The 24,115-nt window shown below is 42.7% G+C and overlaps 1 protein-coding gene across 4 annotated transcripts in view; it reads right to left on the bottom strand.

Moving 5' to 3' along the window:
* The window catches only part of sema3c (semaphorin 3C), a 308,538-nt gene that overhangs the window by 60,089 nt on the left and 224,334 nt on the right, over positions 1 to 24,115 (bottom strand). For all 4 annotated transcript variants that reach the window (XM_062981734.1, XM_008111511.3, XM_062981736.1 and 1 more), the window contains 3 exons: positions 11,478 to 11,638; positions 7,719 to 7,781; positions 1,984 to 2,103 (listed from right to left, as the gene is read on the bottom strand). In XM_062981734.1, coding sequence (XP_062837804.1) covers positions 1,984 to 2,103; positions 7,719 to 7,781; positions 11,478 to 11,567 — 273 coding nt within the window. In that variant the 5' untranslated portion in view covers positions 11,568 to 11,638. The remainder of the gene's footprint in view (positions 1 to 1,983; positions 2,104 to 7,718; positions 7,782 to 11,477; positions 11,639 to 24,115) is intronic.

Raw genomic sequence — 24,115 nt, forward strand, 5'->3', positions numbered from 1 at the left:
TTTTCTGAAAAAAATTCATCCATGCCATGTGTATGACAACAAACTTAAACATTAATCTGGTTATTCTGCACATGAGTTTGTTGATGAATATTTCCAAGGCTTGTTTTTAAAATGGGTCAGAATGTATTACCTTTAGTAGTTTAAATTTTAACAGGGAAAAGAGTGATATATTTTGAAATTTTTTATCTCCCATTGGAACGCTATTTTTGTTTCTGACAATTTTTGAAAGAATGCTGAGGAAGGTACTGTGTACTGAGTCACCATGGCATAGTGTGGTTTGATGTTTGGACTATGACTTTGTGAAACCGGGAACTGAACCCAGCTGAGGCATGGTAACAAACCGAGTTACCTAAAGCAAGTCATACTCTCTAAGACGATAGCAAAAAAATCTTGCCAAGAGAGATGGGGAAAACAAATGGGAGCTCCATCACGTCAAGGCCCAGAAGTAGATGAAAGGCTCTCTCTTCATCTCAACTGGTACTGACCTGCTGGACTTCAGTTTCTCCCACAATGACATCCTCTTTCCTTGTGTGTCATGTCTTTATATTATAAGCCCATGAACAGGGAACTATTTTTCTTGTTATTCTCTTAAAGCTTGTACAGTAATGGCACTGTGTAAATAGATAAGATAACTGAGAAAGGAGTGAAAATAATTGTAGGCGTTAAGGAGAAAGGGATTGAATAACTGAACCCAATTTACTGCTTTGTACAGCACTGCACTGTGATTGTAATAGAGAAAGCAAACACTCAAACAACCACAGAGTAGCAAGCATGTAGCAATGAAGCTCTCATGGGACCCTGGACACTCCAATACTTCTTTGGCCTCTCTTCTGAGAGCAAGGATATATTAGTCGTTGGCTTTATTATTTCCAGGAGTAAAACATAGTGAATGTGAATAGTGAATATATAGTGAATGTACGTTCTGCATAACCTATGGATGTGAGAGCTGGACCATAAGGAAGGCTGAGCGAAGGAAGATAGATGCTTTTGAACTTTGGTGCTGGAGGAAAATCCTGAGAGTGCCTTGAACCGCAAGAAGATCCAACCAGTCCATACTCCAAGAAATAATGCCCGACTGCTCACTGGAGGGAAGGATATTAGAAGCAAAGATGAAGTATTTTGGCCACATCATAAGAAGACAGGAAAGCTTGGAAAAGATCATGATGCTGGGGAAAATGGAAGGAGAAAGGAAGAGAGGCCGACCAAGGGCAAGATGGATGGACAGTATCCTTGAAGTGACTGGCATGAACTTGAAGGAACTGGGGGCGGCAACGGCCGACAGGGAGCTCTGGTGTGGACTGGTCCATGAGGTCACGAAGAGACTACGCGAATGAAGAAGACGTTCTGCATAAACTAAAACTGTTGCATCCAAAATGTATTAGTAAATATTACACTTCCCCTGGTTTGTGGTATGGTGGGAGGGATGTAGTTGATTTGCTTCATTAATACAGCCCAGCCTCATTATGCTCAGGTCACATCCACTCAAACTCTGACTATGGGTCTACACAAAGCACATATGGAAGGTGATGAGCACTAGATATTGTGCAATATAGAAATGTCCCTTTTGAATAGCAGGAAAATGTTTGTCTTGTAATGCTCTTAGTAAACCTGCCACACAGGAAAATCTAATTAATAATGTACCATATTGAACATGATGCATGCACTGAAGAATAGTTTACACTGAGATGTGTTTCTGGAAGAATGAGATTCATGGATCAGGGATACATGCAATCTCACCCCATACAATAAGCATCAATGACATGTAAGTATGAGCAGATTTTCACATTCTGTTCTTATTCTTAATCCTTTCAAATGTATTCTGTTATATGGCATAAGAAAGGACACAAGCACAAAGCCCTTTCAGACATAAAAACCAGAATTTTTGTGTCAATATGGTTTGGATACCTAAGAATAGTTCTGATGTACTCTATAATAATAATCTTCAAAAACACGTAATAAAGCTTTTATGGTCAAAAGATGTACCTCAGATCTTCGTCCCCTGTTGAGATATGCACATACAGGACTGAATGCCCCACTCCCACACACATACAAGTGAGTACGGTTGAAAGTCTGTATGACGCGGACAAAATTGCCACAACCATGCTGCAGAAAAAAACAAAAACAGGTATTAATAAGCCTGAATAAGCAAATGACATAATGATATTTACTGAACATAATAATAACAACAACAACTGAAAAAGGCCACCTTACTGGGATCTGGGATTTTGCCCCATGTAAGCTGCCCCAAGTCCCTTCAGGGAGATGTAGGCGGGGTATAAGAATAAAGATTATTATTATTATTATTATTATTATTATTATTATTATTATTATTATTATTATTATCTGCGAACATCATCCGAAAATATATCCCACAGTCCTGAATGCTTGAAGTGTTCGACTTGTGATTTTGTGATACGAAATCCAGCATGTATATCTCGTTTGCTGTGTCATACTGTGTCTTTGAGTCAATAATAATATTTTTACCCGCCTCTCCTTATGGCTCGAAGCAGATTACAACATAGCTAAAACCACACAGTTATATAAAATACACATATTAAAACATATTTATACAGAATACATCTATTAAAATACACAGAAGCATGATTAAAATATTTACACAAGTTTAAAATTCATGATTAAAACTGGCTGGGTAGGCCTGCTGGAAGAGATGGGTCTTCAATTGTGTCTTAAATTCCAGTAGCTGATTTAACTGTCAGATTTCTTCCGGGAGGAGATTCTAGTCTTAAGGCAGCTGATGAAAAGGCTCTCTGGGTTACATTGCCAGTTGGGTTCTGGTTGGCTGGGCAGATTGTAAGGCAATCCTGTAGGTAACCTGGACCCAAACCATGGAGGGCTTTAAAGATCAAACCAACACTTTGTACTTTGCCTGGAAACTAATTGGCAGCTAGTTGAGTGATTTTAGTATGTGTGTAATTTACTCGTTCCTGGGTGTTTCTGTAACCAGTCTGGCTCTCATATTTTGAACCAACTGGAGTTTCCGAACTTGCTACAAAGATATGAAGCGCATTGCAGAAGTCCAACCTTGACGTTACCAGTGCATGCACTACCATCTTTAGGTCCTTCAAATCTAGGAAGGGGCACAGCTGGCGGATCAGCCAAAGCTGGTAGTAAGCACTCCTGACCATTGCATCTACCTGGCAGACATTTGGAGAGATGGATCCAGGAGTACTCCGAAGCTGCAAAAAATCTTTCAGGGGAGTGTAACCCCATCCAGAACTGGTTGGAATGCCTCCATCCCCAGATTAGGACCCTTGATGGTAAGAAAGTTTTTGTCTCAATTCATCCAGCCCATTTTTTCTCATCCAGCCCATTACCTTCTTGAGGCATTTATTCAGAGGAGATATGCTATCCTTAGCTAGAGCTGTTTTTCCTGACATAATCTCTGTTGCTATAAGTTTTCTTTTAAGATATTACAAGCATAACATCCGCCTTGTGAGAAAAGCATATTCTTGAGATTTTTCTACAAACATATTGAACAATGCTGTTTGCTTGGTTATGTATACAGAAAATCCTCATTGTCTACCTAATGTGATTACAGGTTGAAGGTGTACAGATGTAAAATTTGGAGAAATTTTGAAGCCATTGATGGAATGTTTTTTTCCCCAGTCCTATGTAAGACTTCACTGGCTTCATGTTTCACCAGCCCATATAAATACATTCTGCCATGCTAGCTCCCCTCCAGATTGAACATAAACCCGCTGTGTGATCTGTTGATGTCAGAAGGAGAGTTCAAGGGTGGAAATCTCACAAGTTTAATATTAGATGTGGGAGAGCTCTTCTTGATAAACTATGTAGAGATACTTGGGCTGGCTAGAAAAGCTACTGCTTTCTAGAGTTGTTCGATAGTGGAATGTGCTGTTCCCAAGTGTGATGAAGTCTCCTGCTCTGGAGGTTTTTAAATAGAGACTGAATGGCCATCAGTCAGGAGTGATTTGATTGCATGGCAATTGGGTGGACTGAATTGTCCTCCTGTTCCCTTCCAGCTCTATGATTCCATTATCCTGATCTCTAAAAAAAGTTATTACTACTAGATGGCTTTTATCAAAACAAATAGGAGCCTCCAGTGGCCTAGGGGATAAAAGCCTCGTGACTTGAAGGTTGGGTTGCTGAAAGCTGCCAGGTTCGAATCCCACCTGGGGAGAGCATGGATGAGCTCCCTCTATCAGCTCCAGCTCTATGCGGGGACATGAGAGAAGCCTCCCACAAGGATGGTAAAACATCAAAACATCCGAGCGTCCCCTGGGCAACGTCCTTGCAGACGGCCAATTCTCTCACTCCAGAAGCAACTCCAGTTGCTCCTGACACAAAAAAAAAAATCAAAACAAAAGTTCATAAAAAGATATCTAGTCACTGATTAAAATCTAACCACTAACAGGTTTTCTTATTAGGTTCACTGTGTAATAGCCAACAAATCCAAGCTCTTTAGCAGCAAATAAGAAGAATTATAATAGGAAACAAGAGAAAGGAAAGTGTTCCTGAAGCAAACATTCTCAAAAACCTCTCGTTTCCCCTTGGCTTTACAACTGTTGCAGTGGCGGAAGCCATGAACAAAATATTAATGGCCTTTTCTCATTTGTCTAGACAGCTTCTCCCAACAGAGCTACAGCATTAGCTTTAGCAGACATGAAACACCTAGCTATATTTTCAAAATGGGTCAAGATTTTCAAAGTCATGCATACAGAAAATGTAAACATATGTTCTATGTTCACGCTTTCCTGCTTGCCATTTATTCACCCATTTGCTCAATCTGTCGTTCAGTACCTTGAGAAGTGCCTGCTGCTGATCTTGACACACAGTTAATTCCTTTCCAGCTGTGACATTGTGGAAGGCCCAATTCTACCTCCATATGCAGCATACACTAACATTAATAGGATTTGTATACAGAGGAGCCCACAGTGGTTCAGCGGATTAAACCACTGAGCTGCTGAAAGGTTGGCAATATGAATCCTGGAAGCGGAGTAAGCACCCGCTGTTAGCCCTAGCTTCTGCCAACCTAGCAGTTCAAAAAAAAAACGCAAATGTGAATAGATCAATAGGTACCGCTCCGACGGGAAGGTAATGGCACTCCATGCAATCATGCCGGCCACATGACCTTGGAGGTGTCTACAGGCAACACCGGCTCTTCGGATTAGAAATGGAGATAAGCACCAACTCCCAGAATCGGACACAACTAAACTTAATGTCAGGGGAAAGCCTTTACATTTACTATACAGATAAACCATTTATCAAGGCATAGCATTCTATGTAACATTCCATTTTACTATGACACCTGATTTACATTACATCCAGGAGGAAGGTTCAACAGTGGTCGATGGTACAACACACTTGGAAATATTTTTTTGAATTGGGACTCTTTCTCATGCAGTAGCCTTCCTGGTGCTTGAATAAACACCACTACTACAGGACTCTCTATATAGTTCCAGAAACAAAATCTTTCAAACACAATATTCTTCCGTGGTAAGAAAATAAGTCCTAAACTGTTCCAGAACCTCTGAAATAGCTTTCGGGTTCTCCTTGGCAAAAACAAATGTATTATATAAAGAAACTCCTTCCTCTTCCACATAATGTAACAGGATAGTTATCCACCGCTTCTTTGATATATTCTCAAATGCCGCTGCAGCAAGATACTGTATAACTGAAAAGCCTGTTCCCACCGTCTCCAGTTCTCAGCTGTTATTACCTTGCCTAGCAAGGGGAGGAGGAGGACAAAATGATTCTATGTCTAAATACTCCTTTTCTGGGGACACTAGCTTCCAGGTTGTAGCACAGGGGAAGTTTGCATCCCATTTCTGACACCATGTAGTATTCTTCGTATATAACAAACTCATCAGCCAGCAGAGTCCTGTAGTAAAAGTGTTTATTCAAGCACCAGGAAGGCTACTGCTGAGGTTTTGGCTGCACACACATTATATCCCATACCATCAGTAGTTTAAATACATTGCAGGTGTAACAAGCGGAGAGTATGGCTTAAAGGCACAGTATACCACAACCTTTAAACTGATTACACTAAATGATATGCAACAAATTAAAAAAAGTAAGAGAACAACATTTTGCATAGTAATGGACAATACCAATCTGTAGTAGGCGTGATATACGAGGGCTATCCAGAAAGTAGGTTACGTTTTGGATTTTAAAAAGGACAAAGTATAGGAGAAATCATTTCCCATATGCAGCTGAAAGACACATCCCAAAACTACAATCTCATGTAATCCCCATTTAAATTTAGCCACGTTTCATATAGATAAATGAGTTTGAAAAGTACTGCCCCAGTAAATTCCCCGCTTGTGTCCTCAGCTCTTCCCCCTTCTCCCTTCCTGTAACGTAGCCAAAACGCTGCGCTGCCAAGCACACCCCCATTGTTGGAAATGGAGGAGAGAGGTGGCAAATTTACTGGGGCAGTACTTTTCAAACTCATTTATCTATATGAAACGTGGCTAAATTTCAATGGGGATTACATGAGATTGTAATTTTGGGATGTGTCTTTCAGTTGCATATGGTAAATGATTTATCCTATACTTTGTCCTTTTTAAAATCCAAAACGTAACCTACTTTCTGGATAGCCCTCGTATTACACTGCTATAGTTGCCTGTGAAAAGAAGCTAACCCCATGCTACCATTTTTTATCTAATTTAATTAAACAAAAACCACTGTAATCCATTACAGGTGACATCTTAATAAAAATACTACACTCTTATGCTTTGCAAGTGAAGTATTTTCTTCCCTTGAGAAAGTTTGATAAAGATATGAGGAGATTGCAAAGGCATTTAATATGTACACTCCTCTTTAATTACAAATCCATGCTCAAATGAATTCTTATTATAGTACAACACAATACCCCTAGTATTTAACTAAGATTAGATGCAGTTTACCTTATTCAAATATTGGCAAACCAAGATCTGAGATACCAGGATTAGGCCTTTCCCCTCAAAGCAGAGCCATGCGAGAAAAGGTTAAATCATTCGTTATTGCTCTTATTGCTCCGATAATTTCCTAACGGTCTTTCCAAGAAGTGCCCAAGGTGACGCTAAATGTATTTAAATCATAACAATTAAACAAGCGATTGGTTTGTTTGACCAAGAATCACTTTGAGGCTTAGATTTTAGTAGGTAATTGGCTCAACAGATGTTTTCTTTGTAAGGTTTTGGGTTCACCTCCAGTAATTGCTGTGCCGCATTTACCTGCTTTAAGGAAGTTCTGCTCTTTTTCAGGCATCTGTTTAAAATGTGGCTTTATTGAACCAATAAAAGACACTTTATGATGCAGTAAGTGCTGTTGGAATGTACAGGATTATTTTTTCCATTCAAAAGGCAGCATATACCGTCTGGGATTGTGTCCAGGCCCTTATATTAGCATGAGCTCAGCAGTCTGCTATATAGTCTCTAGGAGATATGCCGACCAAGTGTTATTAATGATATCCATCACCAACAACAAGGTAATCAAAGAATAGGGTTAGTTTTAAACATTTTTTAAAAAAGATAAAATTTCCTGAACATAAGCAATCTTCTCGTTTTTCCAGATACTGCTAAAGGGGCCCAGGCTGTGCAAATATCTTGTTTGTTTCAGAAATTTTGTAGGATTGTTCAGCTATCCCAGCACGAGGAGAAAAATACACTTCTTCCACGTTGCTTTTGGCTGCACCCGAGGTGCTCTGTCTCAGTGGCCAAATATTTAATTAAAAGGAAAAATAAAATACTTACTGTAGGATCCTTGCCAGCCATTTTGCACTCGTCAACTTTGGTTGTTGATGCTGGCCAGAAGATCTGTGTAGAAAGGGGGAAAGTATAGTTTAAATAGATTACGTGACACTGAATGCACAGACGCCAGATGGGGTGGCAGGAATGGTTATTTCCACCTTGTTTCAGCAATTACAATGCCATCTGGGAGAATCTAAACTTGTAATAGAAATAGTTTTTTCAGGCCCTGTTTTGTTAGGGAACTTTTTCTCAACAAGGAAACCAATCCAGGAAGGGAGCGTCTACCTACTATGCTGGCATGGGGGTCATTTTTAAAAAGCACATCCCAGATACATAATTAAAGTACAACTATTCTAAATTTTTAAAAAATGGCACTTTATAGTTAATGACTGATGTCATTTCTGATTGGTGCATGCCCTTGCCAATTGGGCTAATAGTACACTAGCAAAGCTTCCATCTTGTTATCCTTATGGTTCTAGATAGCTGGATTAAGGATTCCCATCATGTCATCGCAGGGACTCTTCACAAATTCACCTGAAAGCAAAGTGCTATTAAAAGAGCTGATACTATTAGATAGAAATAGCACAGCATTTCTAGTCATAGAAAAAAAGACTGTATGGTGAACATGTGGAATACTGATAACACCTCGGTAATGATGGTGGTTGTCATGATGCAATACCTAAAGGGATGTGATAATGGGTGAGTCATAACCATGTAAGGTGTATTGCAAATGGGTTGCATCAGCCAATGTTCCTTACTGATGATCTATCAGAAGATGGCTATAAAAGAGGGATGAAAGGTTCCATCTTTCTCTCACCTACGTGACTTATTTTATTTATTTATTTACAGTATTTATATTCCGCCCTTCTCACCCCGAAGGGGACTCAGGGCGGATCACATTATATACATATAGGGCAAACATTCAATGCCCATATACACATAGAACCGAGACAGAGACAGACGCAGAGGCAATTTAACCTTCTCCTGAGGTGATTCGATTCTGGCCACAGGGGGGAGCAGCTGCTTCATCATCCACTGTGACGGCACTTCCTCATTCCAATGTCGTAAATTAGTTAAATTTGCCACCCCACTTTATAAGTGGTACCTTATTTCCTACTTGATAGATGCAACTATCTTTTGGGTTGCTAGGTCAGCAACGAGCAGGGGCTATTTTTAATTTTTTTAATTGACAGGTGCTCACCCCGCCACAGGCTGGCCTCGAACTCATGACCTCATGGTCAGAGTGATTTATTGCAGCAGGCTGCTCACCAGCCTGCGCCACAGCCCGGCCTCCAGACTTGGTGTGAATATCAGTTTATGCTATATATGACTATCTGAGAATCTGACCATTTTTAAGTACAAGCTTGAAAGTGGATCTGCGTATCCTGGTAGTACATTTGTATATATTGCAATCGTGAAGATTAAAGCTTCCAGATATTTTGGATGAAAACCTGAATCCATGAGTTAACTAAAACAGTGTGTAGATAAGGTCAGATGCTTGCAGTTGGATGCTGCTGATAGACAGGCTGAAGCATTTTTTTTAATGTGAAAGGATTCTGCTATATTTTTGCTTGCTTCTTGGGCAATTCAGGCAAGTCATGATTTGGAAACTATAAATTATTTCACGCACCCATCCTGCAACAATAACATTCCTTCTTCTCAGTGGGCATGAGAACATGTGATGAGACACTGTATCACATTACAAAATTATAACGTTTTCATTCCACTTAAACTGTGATGGTCACAGCCTATTAAATCCTGAGATTTGTAGTTTAGGGAGGGCATTTAGAATTCTCTGCCAGAGTGCTCCAGTGCCTTACTTCAAAACCCAGGATTCCAAAACACATGAAACCATGGCAGTTAAAGCTGAATAATAGCATACTGGATAGGCACACAGGTCCTTGGATATACTGCTCTCTAATAATTTGGACATCTTTCCTACTCCATAATGATGGGAGCAGTGGGGTAGACTGCATGAATCAAGCATAAGCAGACCACACATTTGCCTTTCATTATAGCAAGCTGTCTCCCTGACACTTTGCAACAATGGAATATAATTCAACACACATGTTAAAAATTCAATAGTATGGTGGAGTGAGGACTCTCAAGGTCAAAAAATCAGGATGTGTTGATTACCAATGATTACCATCATATGCCACTCCCTCTGAGCTCAGTTGCAAGCCATTTGCTTAAGTGGAAGGCAAAAAGATTTTCCAAGAAATTTTATCGTATTATGAGCTTTCCTGTTGTAATCTCAAATATTTGGAAGTGGTTTTACAGAAAATCTGTTGATGGTTAGAGTTGAAATCTTCAGAACGGAGGTTCCATAAAAGGGGCGCTACCACACAAGAAACCTTGCCCCATATCCACATGAACCTATATTCCTTTCCTGCTGAAAAAGTTTAATATCCTCTGTTCTTTTCAGCATACAATGTAATGGTCCACCCAACCAATGCTGGAAAGGTTATGAAAATACAAGTTGGACTATTTATTTCCTGCCACTTTGACATCCTTTTTGTACATATATTAGAGTAATAGAAAATCATGGACCTCCCTTTTGATGACCTAAGGTTCCTTGGAAAAACTGACCTCCCAATTAGAAAATTTCTGAAAAGTATGAAGCTGAACTCTGACCATTGGTCTGTTGCAAATTGAACTGAAATCCACATAGACTAATTTTTAGAAGATCTCCCCCACCCCATTGTTTTTGTTCATTTCTTTAAAAGTCTGTCGGAAGTATTAAAATCTTATCACGAAGGGTGGGGTCAAAGGAGTTCTTTTTGGATGCCAAATCTGAAATGCAGGATGTCTCAGAAGAAAATACGCTCTTAAGCTTCCAGCTGAAGTTCCCCCAAGAGGTTTAGTTATATCTAGATAAACATCTCAGCTTCAGCAGAATCCTCATTAAGTACACACCCAGATTCAGAACAATGAACAACTCATCTCTAGCAGTCTCCGTTTTAAACAAGCAGTGGAGAAAAATGTTTTCAAGTTGCTGTAAAGTCAATTTTGCCTTTTATTTATTTATTTACTATATTTCTACCCTGCTCTTCTCACTCCAAAGGGGACTCAGGGCAGCTTCCAGTTTAGCCATTTCAGTGCCACATTGCAGCCCCACTAAGAAGACTTTCCCCGCTCAGTCACTTTAGTGAGCCATTGTGCTCAAAAACTGATGTAGGTGTAAGTAAATACTTCCTAACCTCACAATGTTCTTGTCCAACCTTTGTGCTACGGGTCCCTTTCATTTTTATGACAGCATGTTGGCAGTAAAGTAATATCAGGACCCAAGACCTTCCTCCTCTCCTCATTATTCCCAGAATGGATTTTCAACTTCCATTTTATATTTATATCTAAATGCTGGAATTGTGCAATTGTGCTAAGTATAAAAATAAAAAATAAGGAAAAGCAGTAGCGTGGGAAGGTGGGATTATGAAGGTGTGAAGAAATACAGTAGTACAACCACAAATTGTCAAATCAAACTAATTGCACTAATGAAGAGAGGTGTGATATCAAAGATATTCAACCCAATATGTATCCAGTATCAATTTTAAAGTGATTGCAGTGGAATAGTGGGTTTGTGTGATAAAAGTCTCTACACTGAAAGCTATATATTGCTTGAACATATGGTTTTGCTAAAATTACCCAAAAAACTAAAACTCTTTAGTGAAATAAGGGCCTGAAATAAACAGACTGTTTTTGACTTTAAAAAAAGCATGCAATGAAATCATTCTAGTTGATTCCCAAATCACTTTGCAAACTTACACTCAGAGGCTCCTGGCTTATATTATTGATATTCAAAGAGAGAATGTGATCTTTGCTGCCAACATAGATCTGGTCCTGATCTTCATCCATCACTAATATCCTGTAGTCTAAGGGGTGATGGGAAAGAGCATAAAACTGAGAGGTCTTTGTTTCCTGCAGTTCTGGAAGAGAAGGAAAAAAAAAGAAACCACATATTAATTTGCTTTCCTTGGTTGAACAATCACATCTTGGTAAAATATATATGCCACCAATAAAACTGCCAAGATTTAACAGGACCATCCACTATTTAAGCGTGAATGAAATAGTTTTCTTATCAAAAACTGAGCGCATTGCCCTTACACTTAAGTAACCAACCATCATCATCATAAAGCATCTAGAATCACTTTACTAATTCCTCCAAAGAAAACTATTGGCTTAATGGAAATTATTATTTACAACTTTTTTTTTCAAGCACATAATATATTAAAGTAATCAATGAGAACATATGATGGTAATGCTGGCCAAGATAATTTCTTTTTTAAAAAAACAAAAAAAAACAGGGAAATGCATTTCATCTAACATTGCTAAGATGTGAATTAGCTAAAAATGAATGACAGTTATTTTCCTAATTATATCACAGACTTATTATTCTAATTGTCTGAACTGATTTTAATCATTCATTAATGTATAATAGTGTTTTGCTTGCAAATGCTTGACTCTGGGAAAAATAGATTGTTTTTTAAAAGGGTTGCTCTGGCATAATTACTATCCAATTACTTCAGAACTATGTTCTGATGTTCTAAAATTGCAGTGAACTAGGATGTATCAGTCAGTGTTATTAATAATGCTAGAGAACAGAATACTGCCATTTGATATAGTATGGCAATGTAGAGGAGGAACCAAACTATATAATGTAAATATAAAGGAGATTGGAATCAGAAGAATCCTGCAGGAATAGCACACCAAAGAAAAGAAATATCCATATTGTATCATGTTTGCCATCCCAGAGTAGATAGGTCTCCTGTTGCCTCTCTTCATTGATATAGCTCCTAAGCATTCCCTCAACAGAGTGGAACTAAGCATGCATCTGGCTTGACTAGGGAGCTGTCTGTGGTGAAACGAGGAGGATAGAGGCCAGAACATATTTGGTCAAACTTGGAAGGTTTGACCAAATATGGACTAGAGCTTATTAGAAAGTCTATGCCATGGTGAGGCGGGAGGTTAAGGAACCCCAGGAAATACCATATATGGGCAGAGATGGCGACAGCTAGCGACCCGGGTGCATAAACTCACAGAAACATGTGACTTCTGGGAAATCATGTGTTTCTGAAGAAATGAAAGCTAAAGATAAACAAACAGCGCATGCGTACGCAGGCGCTCTGAAAGATTTGTGAGCACGGCACAAAAGAGTGCAGCCGGCCTGCTGGTCAGCATTGATTGGGCAGCGTCACAACTCTAAGCCAATGAATTTGCTTGTGGGCGGGCATAACCCGAACCCTGTAGTGTGTATAAATGTTTACTCAGCCGGCCACTGGGCGTTCTCCCTGGAGAGGCACTTACTTTGTGCTAGGGGGAACCCTAGTGGCCATTAGCGAAATAAAACTGCTTTCTTGGAAATTCCTTCAGTTGTCCGTCTTCAAATTCCTCCACTGCGCCAACAAGAACCGTAGCACAAAGGTTCCGCTACATTTTCTGGTGACCCCGACGTGATTTTCCTATAAGACGGGCCAGGAGATTTGGAGACGGATCCCGTTGGCGGGACGGCCTCAACTCAGCGGTGGGGGCCTGAGGCAACTACCGTGAGACGAGAAGGGGCCCCTGAATATTACACGACCGGCTGCGGTGCTTGCCTCTGATGCCAACGCCGACTGACGGTGAGAGCTGCAACATCAGCGAGGTTCCACAGAAACCGGCTAGGAGGAAAAGGATCCAGGGAAAAAAGCCCAGGGGCGAAGGTTGGTCCGACGTCTACAGAAATCTGGCAAGTATAGGGGTTTGCATGAGATATTAAGGGAACGCCAGCGCTGGGAGGGACAAAAAAAAGTTCCCAGGGAGGTAGAAAGGGGTTCTGTCTTGTGTTTCCTGACGCATGCCATTGAGTGGCCAGGTGCCCAGGCCAGGACAGTCCCCTCTATTAGGCAGGATGGGAGGGAAAAATTCAAAGAGCTCCACTCCCTTACAATGCATCTTAGATAATTTTGGCTCTTTTGCTAGCAGAGCCGTAGCAGGGAATCCAAGGGACCTAAGAGATTATAGACTGAGAAATTTGTGTCAGGAAGAATGGCCAGAGTTTGGTTTAGGTTGGCAAGTAGAAGGAACGTGGGATCTGAAACTGATCCGAACAGTGGAAGAATATTGTGCTGTGAATCATCCGAACCAGTGGGTCTATATTGCTACGTGGGAACGGGTAGTTAGAGAAGATCCAGGTTGGGTTCGACAGTGCAGGAATGGCAAATGTATGGTGGTGAAGAAGGAGGGGAAAAAGAAGGAAGTTTTCCAATCCAATGAGGAGGACTACCCAGATTTACAGTTGAGTGTACAGGCTAGACAACAGGAATTATTGCCGCCACCCTTGCCACCGCCCCCCCCCACCCCAGGGAACAGCCCCCGGTGCACCTACACTAGGAACGAGACCCCCACCCTACTCTTCGGAGTCAACCGAAGCGGCCAAGAAACACTATCCTAGCCTAGAAAAATATCAGGAGGAAACAAAGGAAAAGAAGAAGTCACAACGGATGCCCAGTGATGCTTCTCCGGCACAAACTCGGAGACATGGAGCTCCGGTGTGGTCTGGTGATTCACCGACCGGACCGGCCCTCCAGATGCCCTTGAGAACGGTGCCTGTGATAAACAACAGGAATGAGATAGTTCAAGCATACCAGGTAGTGCCTTTCAGTAGTAGTGACATTTTGAATTGGAAAAATAATACTCCACCTTATAGTGAAGAACCCCAAGCTATGGCTAGGCTATTGGAAGGGATTATGGCAACCCATAATCCCACCTGGCAAGATTACAGACAATTGTTGAATATGTTGTTCACATCAGAGGAGAGAAGAGCAGTGTTGAATAATGGGGTAGCCATAGCCCAGGTTGGTGCCCCACAAGATGGTGATGCAGCCGAGTGGGGAGCACAGAGGTTTCCTGTGGAAATAGATCCCCAATGGGACACCGCAGAAGAAGGACATTTGCAGAGACTGAGAGGATTCCAGCGTATATTGGTAGAAGCGGTAAAGAGGGGCCCGCCGCGACCCGTCAACATTGTAAAAATTCAGGGAGTGGTACAGGAAAAATCTGAGTCACCAACAGCCTTTTTGGAAAGGCTGGAGGCAGCATATAGAAAGTATAGCCCGTATAATTTGGAGGATGAAAACGGTAGGAGGGCGATTCAACAGTCTTTTATCAGTCAAGCGGCTCCTGACATCCGGAGAAAGATTCAAAAGCAACCAGGATTTCTAGGAAAGACTATGAATGAATTGTTGGCACTCGCAGATCAAGTTTATATGGCGAGGGACCAGGTAGAAGAAGAGAAGAAGGACAGGAAGAAGAAGCAGGAATACCAAGCATTAGTTACCATGATGGAACAAAGTGCAAGTGGACAGAGAGGAAGAGGAGGATATGCCAGAGGGGGACAAGGAGGAAGAAGAGGGCCCCCTCGGAGGTTAGGTCGAGACCAATGTGCTAAATGTAAGAAGTTTGGACACTGGAAAGGTGAATGCCCAGAAGGAAGAGAAGGAAGTCAGGAAGGACCGAGAGAAAGAGGAAGGCCTGAGAGAGGAAGAAACCCAGGAAGGGGAAGAGGACGTGGGAACTACGTACCTTTTCCTGCAAGAGAGGTGATAGCTGCAGCAGCTGTGATGGAAGAAGAATGGGAAGATATGGATGGAGGAGAGGAATGAGGAAGCCAGGCTCTTGTTTTGTTGGACCCCGGGGAGCCGATGGTCACACTTGAAATCGGGGACCAACAATTGGACTTTTTAGTGGACACGGGTGCCGAAAAATCAGTAGTAAATACAAAAATTAGTCCACCAACTCGGGAAACTACGAAAGTAATAGGGGTGTCTGGGAAGACCCAGAAGTGCCCCTTTCTTAAGGAACGCACCTGCAATCTGGCCGGACATCAGGTCAAGCATAAGATGTTATATCTCCCAGACTGCCCAGTCCCTTTATTGGGAAGGGACATTTTATCAAAATTACAAGCACAACTCCAGTTCATGAAGAATGGACAAATGGAACTATCATTTCCCATGGAAGAGGAATGGAGACTGTTTCAAGTTAGGATTTTTACTGAAGAAATACAATGGCCATGGCATGAGACTCCTTTAGTGTGGGCAGAAGATAATCCTCCAGGATTAGCTAAATATGTTCCACCGGTGGTGGTGGAAGTGAAAAGAGGAATGGGACCCATATGTAAGCCACAGTATCCCGTCAGTCGAGAGGCAGTGCAGGGGATCAGAAAACATCTAGAGCGACTTCTGCAGCATGGGATATTGGTACCATGCAGTTCCCCATGGAACACGCCCCTGCTCCCAGTCAAGAAACCAGGAGGACAAGGAGAATATCGCCCAGTTCAAGATTTGCGGGCTGTAAATCAAGTCACCGTTCCCCTAACCCCGGTAGTGCCAAATCCATACATCATGATGAGTCTAGTACCAGCATTTGCCAAATGGTTTACTGTATTGGATTTAAAGGATGCATTCTTTTGTATTCGATTGGCCCCTGTATCCCAACCGATCTTTGCTTTCCAGTGGGAATCTCAGCAGTCAGGGCAAAGGACCCAGTATGTTTGGACACGCCTTCCTCAGGGGTTCCGGGACAGCCCGACCATTTTTGGTCAAGCCCTGGCCAAAGACTTACAGGATTTTGTAATACCTAAAGAAGAAGGAATTTGGCTTCAGTACGTAGATGATCTGCTTATCGCTTGCCGGACACTAGGAGGCGCTAGAGAGCATACTTTGAGATTACTCAAGACATTGGAAGAAAAGGGTTACAAAGTGTCGAAGAAAAAGGCCCAGTTGTGCTGTCCCACGGTGAAATATTTGGGGTTCCATCTGACCGAAGGAAAGAAGATGTTAGGAGCTGAAAGAAAGGAAGTTGTTTGTGCCATCCCCACTCCCAGCACCCGGCGACAGGTGCGGGAATTTTTGGGATCAGCAGGATATTGTAGACAGTGGATCCCCAACTACGCCGTGTTGGCTAAGCCACTGTACCAGGCTACGAGAGGTGGAAGAGAAGATCCATTTGAGTGGACAGAAGAATGTCAACAGGCATTTAAGGCATTAAAAGAAGCATTGATGTCATCTCCAGCATTAGGACTGCCCGATTTGGAAAAACCACTCACTCTGTTCGCTGCAGAGCGGGAAGGAACAGCGGTTGGAGTATTGACCCAACCACTAGGTTCATGGCAAAGGCCGATTGCCTACTTGTCAAAGCAATTGGACACAGTGGCTCGTGGATTGCCACCTTGCCTGAGGGCTGTGGCAGCATCAGTAGATTTAATCAAAGAAGCGAATAAATTGACCCTAGGACAGCCACTGACAGTTAAGGTGCCCCATAGCGTTAAGGCACTGTTAGACATTAAGGGACCGCGCTGGCTCACAAGTGAGAGGTTAATGAAATATGAGGGATTGTTGTGTGACAACCCACTGGTGACCCTGGAGACTTGCTCCACTCTGAATCCGGCCACCTTGCTCCCGACTCCAGGAGACACCACGATCCATCAGTGTGCCCAGGTGATGGATGAGGTATTCTCCAGTCGACCGGATTTGAAGGATGTGCCACTAACTAAGGTGGACGACACTCTGTTCACAGATGGAAGCTCCTTTATGGAAAATAATCAAAGACACTCAGGTTATGCGGTTGTTCGGTGGGGGGGAGAGATGCTGGAAGCAGAGTCACTGCCCCCGGGGACTTCTGCCCAGAAGGCCGAATTGATTGCCCTGATCCGAGCGTTGGAATTGTCAAGCGGAAAGCGGGTTAACGTCTACACAGACTCAAAATATGCCTTCACCACCCTCCACGCACATGGAGCACTGTACAAGGAGCGCGGGCTCCTCACGTCTGGAGGAAAGTGTGTGAAACATGCTGGAGAGATTGTGGATCTCCTGGAGGCGGTTTGGAAGCCAAGGCAGGTGGCTGTGATGCATTGTAAAGGGCACCAACGTGGAGACGATCCCGTAGTGCAAGGAAATAGGCAGGCTGATCTGGCAGCCAAAGAGGCAGCTAGGCTGCCCTATATTGAACATCAGGTAATGGCCCTACAGGTAGAATTAACTGAACATAACATTACATATACACCAGAGGAAGAAGAATGGGCCTTAAAGGAGAAGGGTCAGTGGTCAGGAGAACTCATAGTGATGCCAGACGCCCGTGTCTACGTCCCTAAGGACTTGGCATGGCACTTAGTCCAACACATGCACCAAAACACACATTTAGGAAAGATGGCATTGGCAAATCTGCTAGGACGACAGTTGTATATCGATGGATTACATAGCCTAACGGCAGCAGCAGCCCGAAGATGCTGGACATGTATCAAAAATAACCCCAGAGAAGGACCCCTCAAGCCACCAGGAGTCCAACATGTGGGTGGGGTACCCTTTGAAGCTTTAGTCACTGACTTTACAGAAATGCCCCCATACAAAGGATACAAATATTTACTGGTGTTCGTGGACACATACACAGGATGGGTGGAAGCTTACCCTACAAGAACTGAGAAGGCTGTAGAGGTGTCAAGAGCTCTAATGAAAGATGTTATTCCCAGATTTGGCATACCCTTAGAAATTGGATCAGATAATGGCCCCGCATATATTCAACAGGCTGTGCAAGGATTATGTAGAATTTTGGGCATAAAATGGAAGTTACATTGTGCATATAGACCCCAATCTTCTGGAAAAGTGGAAAGAATGAATAGGACATTAAAGGCTCAGCTTGGGAAACTTTGCCAAGAGACAGGATTGCCGTGGACGGTGGTTTTGCCCATGGCATTATTAGGAATCAGATGTACACCACACAAACGGACAGGACTCTCCCCTTTTGAAAGACTCTATGGACGACCCCCTTTGAACTTGAAGGGAGCCTTAGAGACAGGAGCTGAGCAACACCTCATAGGAGAGAAACAGACATTGGCCCAGGTTCAGGCTTTGGGCAGACAAATGCAGCAGTTAGAAAAATACATTTCTGAATTGAACCCACCATTCCCTACCACACCTCTACATTGTTTTTCACCAGGTGACGAGGTTCTGGTCAAGGATTGGAAGATTGAGCCATTGGGACCCAAGTGGCGAGGACCCTATGTTGTGCTCCTGTCTACCCCCACTGCAGTGAAGGTGAAGGAGATTAAGCCGTGGATACATTACACCCGTGTAAAACTAGCACCTGAGGAGTGGCGGACGGAGCGAGTTCCTGGTGAGGACCTGAGACTCAGGATCATCCGGCAACTCCCTAAGGGGTCAACAAGGCCATGAAGCTGATCCCTTCGGGTGCAACGGAGCGTCGGTGGTCAAGAATGTCGCAGCATGGCCCAACAAAGGCGCTCTCCGGGAGATGGTGGCTAGACATTTTGAGAGGAAAAAGTGGGAGACAAGTTATGAGGAGGGGAGGAAAGCGCACTGTGTTTGGTATATTATTTGTGCTGAGTTTTATTCTCTCTTTTGGAAAAAGAGCACATGGGAATTGGATAAAAGAACATGCCAATTATATGTTTGAGCAGCACGGGAAAGAGGTAGCATTAATATATGAACACCCCTTCACCGTAGGAGATTTTTCATTTCTTCCCGATTTAATTGATGAACCACAGATTGTGTTGGAGGGATTGTCCAAGGCTCAGGAGGGTCCACCTACCGTGTTTTCTAGCATACCGCAAAGGATAAATAAAACTCGGTTTCGAAGGTTTAGATACCATACCTCCACCAGGGGTTTGTGCTTCTGTTGTGGAGGATCGGGAATATGGAATTCTGAGTGGAAACACTGGGGAACTAGGCAGGCGTTCTTTTCCCGATTAGGAAATTATTCCCATTGTCGAGACCGGTTCTATCTACATGGACGATTTAATACATCTTATGTCTCACGATTAAATCTAACCGCAACCGAGTGGGCTAGCATGTATCCAGATTATCCTACATTTAGTGTGAATGATTCTATTGAGGGCCTAAAATCTTATATGAACATACTGCAACAATTAACCCAACTGAGCCTAGGTAAAAGCCTCTGTCCGTTATGGCAAATTAGGGATCCAAATCTATGGTTTTTCTTTGATAAATGGGCCACAAATTATCACCCCGGCAACTACCAGTGTGTCGGTGTGGGTTATTTGACATTCCCAGTTCAGGTCTTACACAAAGGGCATCAGCGCCTGAAACGGGACATTGTGCAAACAGGCCCTCTAGGACCAGAATGCTCGGATGAGGTCATTATTAACAAGGCCCTGTCAGGTTCAGAAGCCTCCCGTGTAGGAGGAGGCCTGATCACAGGCTTGTTGACACTGGGTGCTTACCCAGGGATTGTAGCTCAAGCAAACCGTAGAAGTGTTCTAGGCCTGACTTGCCGCCTTGAAAAGTCCATAAATGCCACTGGTAAAATTTTCCGGGAAATCCAGTCTGAAGTAGAAGAAATCAGCCAGATGGCCCTACAGCATAAGTTGGCCCTTGACTACCTACTGGCGGCCAGGGGGGGGCTTATGCGCCATGGTTAGAGGGCGTTGTGTAGTGAAATTTCATAACTTGAATAATACTATTGAAGATGACATCGAGTCGTTACAAAAGTTAATTTACAATAATGTCCAGGAGATAGAAGGTTGGTCTCCCTTCTCCTGGGTGACTAGCTGGTTACCCTCAATAGAATGGTTGAAGAACATATTGTTGGTAGGGATTTTAGGATTGTTCATTGTTCTCATAGTTATGTGTTGCACTCCAATAATGATGCAAATGTGTACTAGGTGTGTCACACAATCTTTACCTGAAAAAAAGATAGCCATACTCCAAGCCAAGCGGGATTGGATGGAACCATAATGCTTTGCTTCAGCTTTTGTACATGCGCTTCGCAAAAAGAAAATGGGGGAGTGAGGCGGGAGGTTAAGGAACCCCAGGAAATACCATATATGGGCAGAGATGGCGACAGCTAGCGACCCGGGTGCATAAACTCACAGAAACATGTGACTTCTGGGAAATCATGTGTTTCTGAAGAAATGAAAGCTAAAGATAAACAAACAGCGCATGCGTACGCAGGCGCTCTGAAAGATTTGTGAGCACGGCACAAAAGAGTGCAGCCGGCCTGCTGGTCAGCATTGATTGGGCAGCGTCACAACTCTAAGCCAATGAATTTGCTTGTGGGCGGGCATAACCCGAACCCTGTAGTGTGTATAAATGTTTACTCAGCCGGCCACTGGGCGTTCTCCCTGGAGAGGCACTTACTTTGTGCTAGGGGGAACCCTAGTGGCCATTAGCGAAATAAAACTGCTTTCTTGGAAATTCCTTCAGTTGTCCGTCTTCAAATTCCTCCACTGCGCCAACAAGAACCGTAGCACAAAGGTTCCGCTACATTGGTGCTGCAGGCAGCAAAGAAATCTTTCTTCCCTACCACCATTGCATTCAGACAGTGTCACCCAGTAGAGCAATGTTAAGTGATCAGGTGCCTTTTATACTCTACAGTCTGCTGTGGAGAATTTGCACAGAAATTTGCAGATGAAATCATTTGGATCTGATAGGCTGTTTGCTAATGATACAGGTATGCTGCATATAATCTTGAGCTCTATCTGAGGATAGGGACAGGAGCCTTGGAAAGATGAGGCCCACCATGTGTGGACTGGACTCTTGATATTCCTAGGACTTAAAAACACCCCAAGTGGGATTGCACTGTATGGTTAAGGGGAGTAGTGAATGCCTCACTACAGCAAGGCAGGTTTCCATCTTGCCTAAAAGGCTATCATGAGACTACTATTGGAAAAAAATCCTTCCAGGACCCTATTACAGTGTTCCCTCGCAATCTTGCGGTTCGCTTTCTGCGGATTCGCTGTATCGCGGAATTTTTAAAAATTATTTATTAATTTGTTTACCCACCCCATTGCTGCTGCTTCTCCTCCTCAGTGATGCCCCCTTGCTTCGGCCCTGACATGTGGCTCTGGCTGCCTCTGCCAGGGAAGAAGGAACGCCGCTCCGCTCCATGAGTGAGCGAGGAAGGGAGGGCGGCATTGGCGGCAGAAGAGCCTGGATGAGGTGGCCAGACTCCACTTCTGCTGCCGCCGCTCTAGCCGGCCATGCTGGGAAACATGGAGGACCTCAGAAGAGGGGGCGGTCCTTCTTCCCTAATTTCACTCTCTCTTCTGCTTCCTCCTCTCCTCCTCCTTATCACATGCCAGGCTCCTCCTCCCGCTAGGCCCAAGGTGCACCTGGTGAAAGAGGCAGAGGAATGGCAGCGCTCCACCCCGCTTGCCTCTGATGCAGGGGAAGCAAGGCAAAGCAAGGCAGCACTGCGCCGCCGGTTGTTTTTCCTCACACAGGCGCTTGCTGTTCAGGATCTGCTTGCCACAGGCGAAGGCAGGAGATTGAGCGTGGGTGCGAGCACCCGTATGAGGAAAAGCAGCAGGCAGTGCTGCCTTGCTTTGCCTTGCCTTGCTTCCCCTGCATCAGAAGCGAGTGGGGCGGGGCACTGCAGTTCCCCTGCCTTTTGCCAGGCACACCTTGGGCCTAGCGGAGCCCACGCTGTGCCGCTTCTTCTCCCCTCCAGGTCTGCTGACAGGGAGGCCGGCCACATGGGTGCGCGTGGGGGGAGCGGGCCTGCAGCACCCCCACCGAGCAGGGCCTGACCACGGGTAGGTCATGAGGGGAAAGGACCAAAATAATGTATAAATATTAAAATTGAAATAGTGCCGCTACTTCACAGTTTTTCACTTTTTGCAGGCAGGCCTGGAACCTAACCCCTGCGAAAAGTGAGGGCACACTGTATATTGGAGAATAAGTGGACCGTCTCAAATATTTCTTTTGAGGCAAGGTTCAAAAGTGTATAAAACAGAAACAAGACTTTATTTATGGAAGTTAAACTTAACTCATTTTAAAACATTTATTTATTACATTTAAAACACAACACTCTTTCTCTCATTCCTCTCAAGCTAATTCAGACCCTTATAAACCACTCAGTTAAAACCCCTTCCTCTCAATCCAACTTTAATATAATCCCTTTTCAAACTGCACTCTAGTAAACCCTAGACTAATTAAACTCTCCACTGAACTACCAACTATAATTCACAAGTCAATCTCCCCAGACATCTCGCCAATCAACATTTACTCCAATATTATTTTCTCTCACTCCCCAAAACAACCTCTTACTCTAATATACATGCAATAAATCAAGCAAGATTTTCAGATTCCAATTTACGATATCACATTTCCCTTTAAGACAAGACTCCTCACATCAATCCCAAACTAGTGTTTCATACTATTTCTCTTATTTTAGACAGGGCTTTTAACTATTGATACCATTATGAAATGTTACATGCCACCATCACTGTCCAGCTTCTGACCATTTCCTACCATCTGTTTCCATGTTGAGATTGGGAGAACTTGGAATAGTTACTTTACAGCTTCTGATATTTAGCTAGCAGGAGAATTCTGCAATGATAATGCACTTAATTATTCTCGGCTTCCTCAATTCACTTTAGAATTCTTAGGTGTCAAAGACCACTAAAAATATCACAAGTTCATAAAAGAAAGCAAGGACAATTCTGATATAAACTCTTCCACAACACACTATATACTCTTGACAGCTGTCATTGTACTTCATGCAAAAGAAGCTAAGTCAGCACATCTGAAGTGATCCACTTTTGATTTAAAAATCAATGCAGAAACAAAGTACTTGCTGAAATGACTGGATTTTGCTCTGTTTATGAAGACATGAAATATCCTTCTACCAGAAAGTCACATGATTAACTGCCCTTTCTCCCCAAATACACACATTTCAAGAAAAGAATAAAATCTTTGCTGTCAGTTGTTTTGAAAATTAAATTGAGCAAATATTGTTTGTTATAGGTACTTTGTTCCCAAAACCTATGTATGATCTAATGGACATGTGGAATTTTTCCTAGTCAACAAATATCTGCTTTGTACTGAGGCATATACAAAATACTGTCCAGTTATTTAACAGCTGAAGAGCCTGGATTCAATCCTGCTCTTTCAAGTATGATTCTGTTCTCTTCTATGATGTAAGATGTAAAAAAATATACTTAATATGAAATGGACAAGAATCTTGAAATATATTTTTCATATAAGTGAAAAAAGATGCCTCTCTAGAGGCCAGTGAATATAAACATCGAGATAATCAAGCGTTTTCTTAGAAGTATACTAACAAGGGGATGGACATGAAAATTTTCATCATTCCCCAAATTTCTAGCATTGCAGAGAACTCCTCCAGTCATCATGTTTGCTCCTCTTTGGTAATTTTGCCCCTTTTATTTGGATGTTTAAACAGTATTTCAAAATCTGTGACTGAATTTTTAAATTCTATGTATTTGAGAAATGAAAGGAAATATCTAACAACAACAACAACAATAACAACACTTCATTTCCAACCTGTCCTATCTCCCCAGCAGGGTTCAGGGCAGTTCCCAGAAAGAAAGAAAAAACAGCAAACATTCAATACCAAAGTGAACAACAAAATAAATCAAGACAACAAAT

The sequence above is a fragment of the Anolis carolinensis genome, chromosome 5 (assembly GCF_035594765.1).
Source record: "Anolis carolinensis isolate JA03-04 chromosome 5, rAnoCar3.1.pri, whole genome shotgun sequence".
NCBI lineage: Eukaryota > Metazoa > Chordata > Lepidosauria > Squamata > Dactyloidae > Anolis > Anolis carolinensis.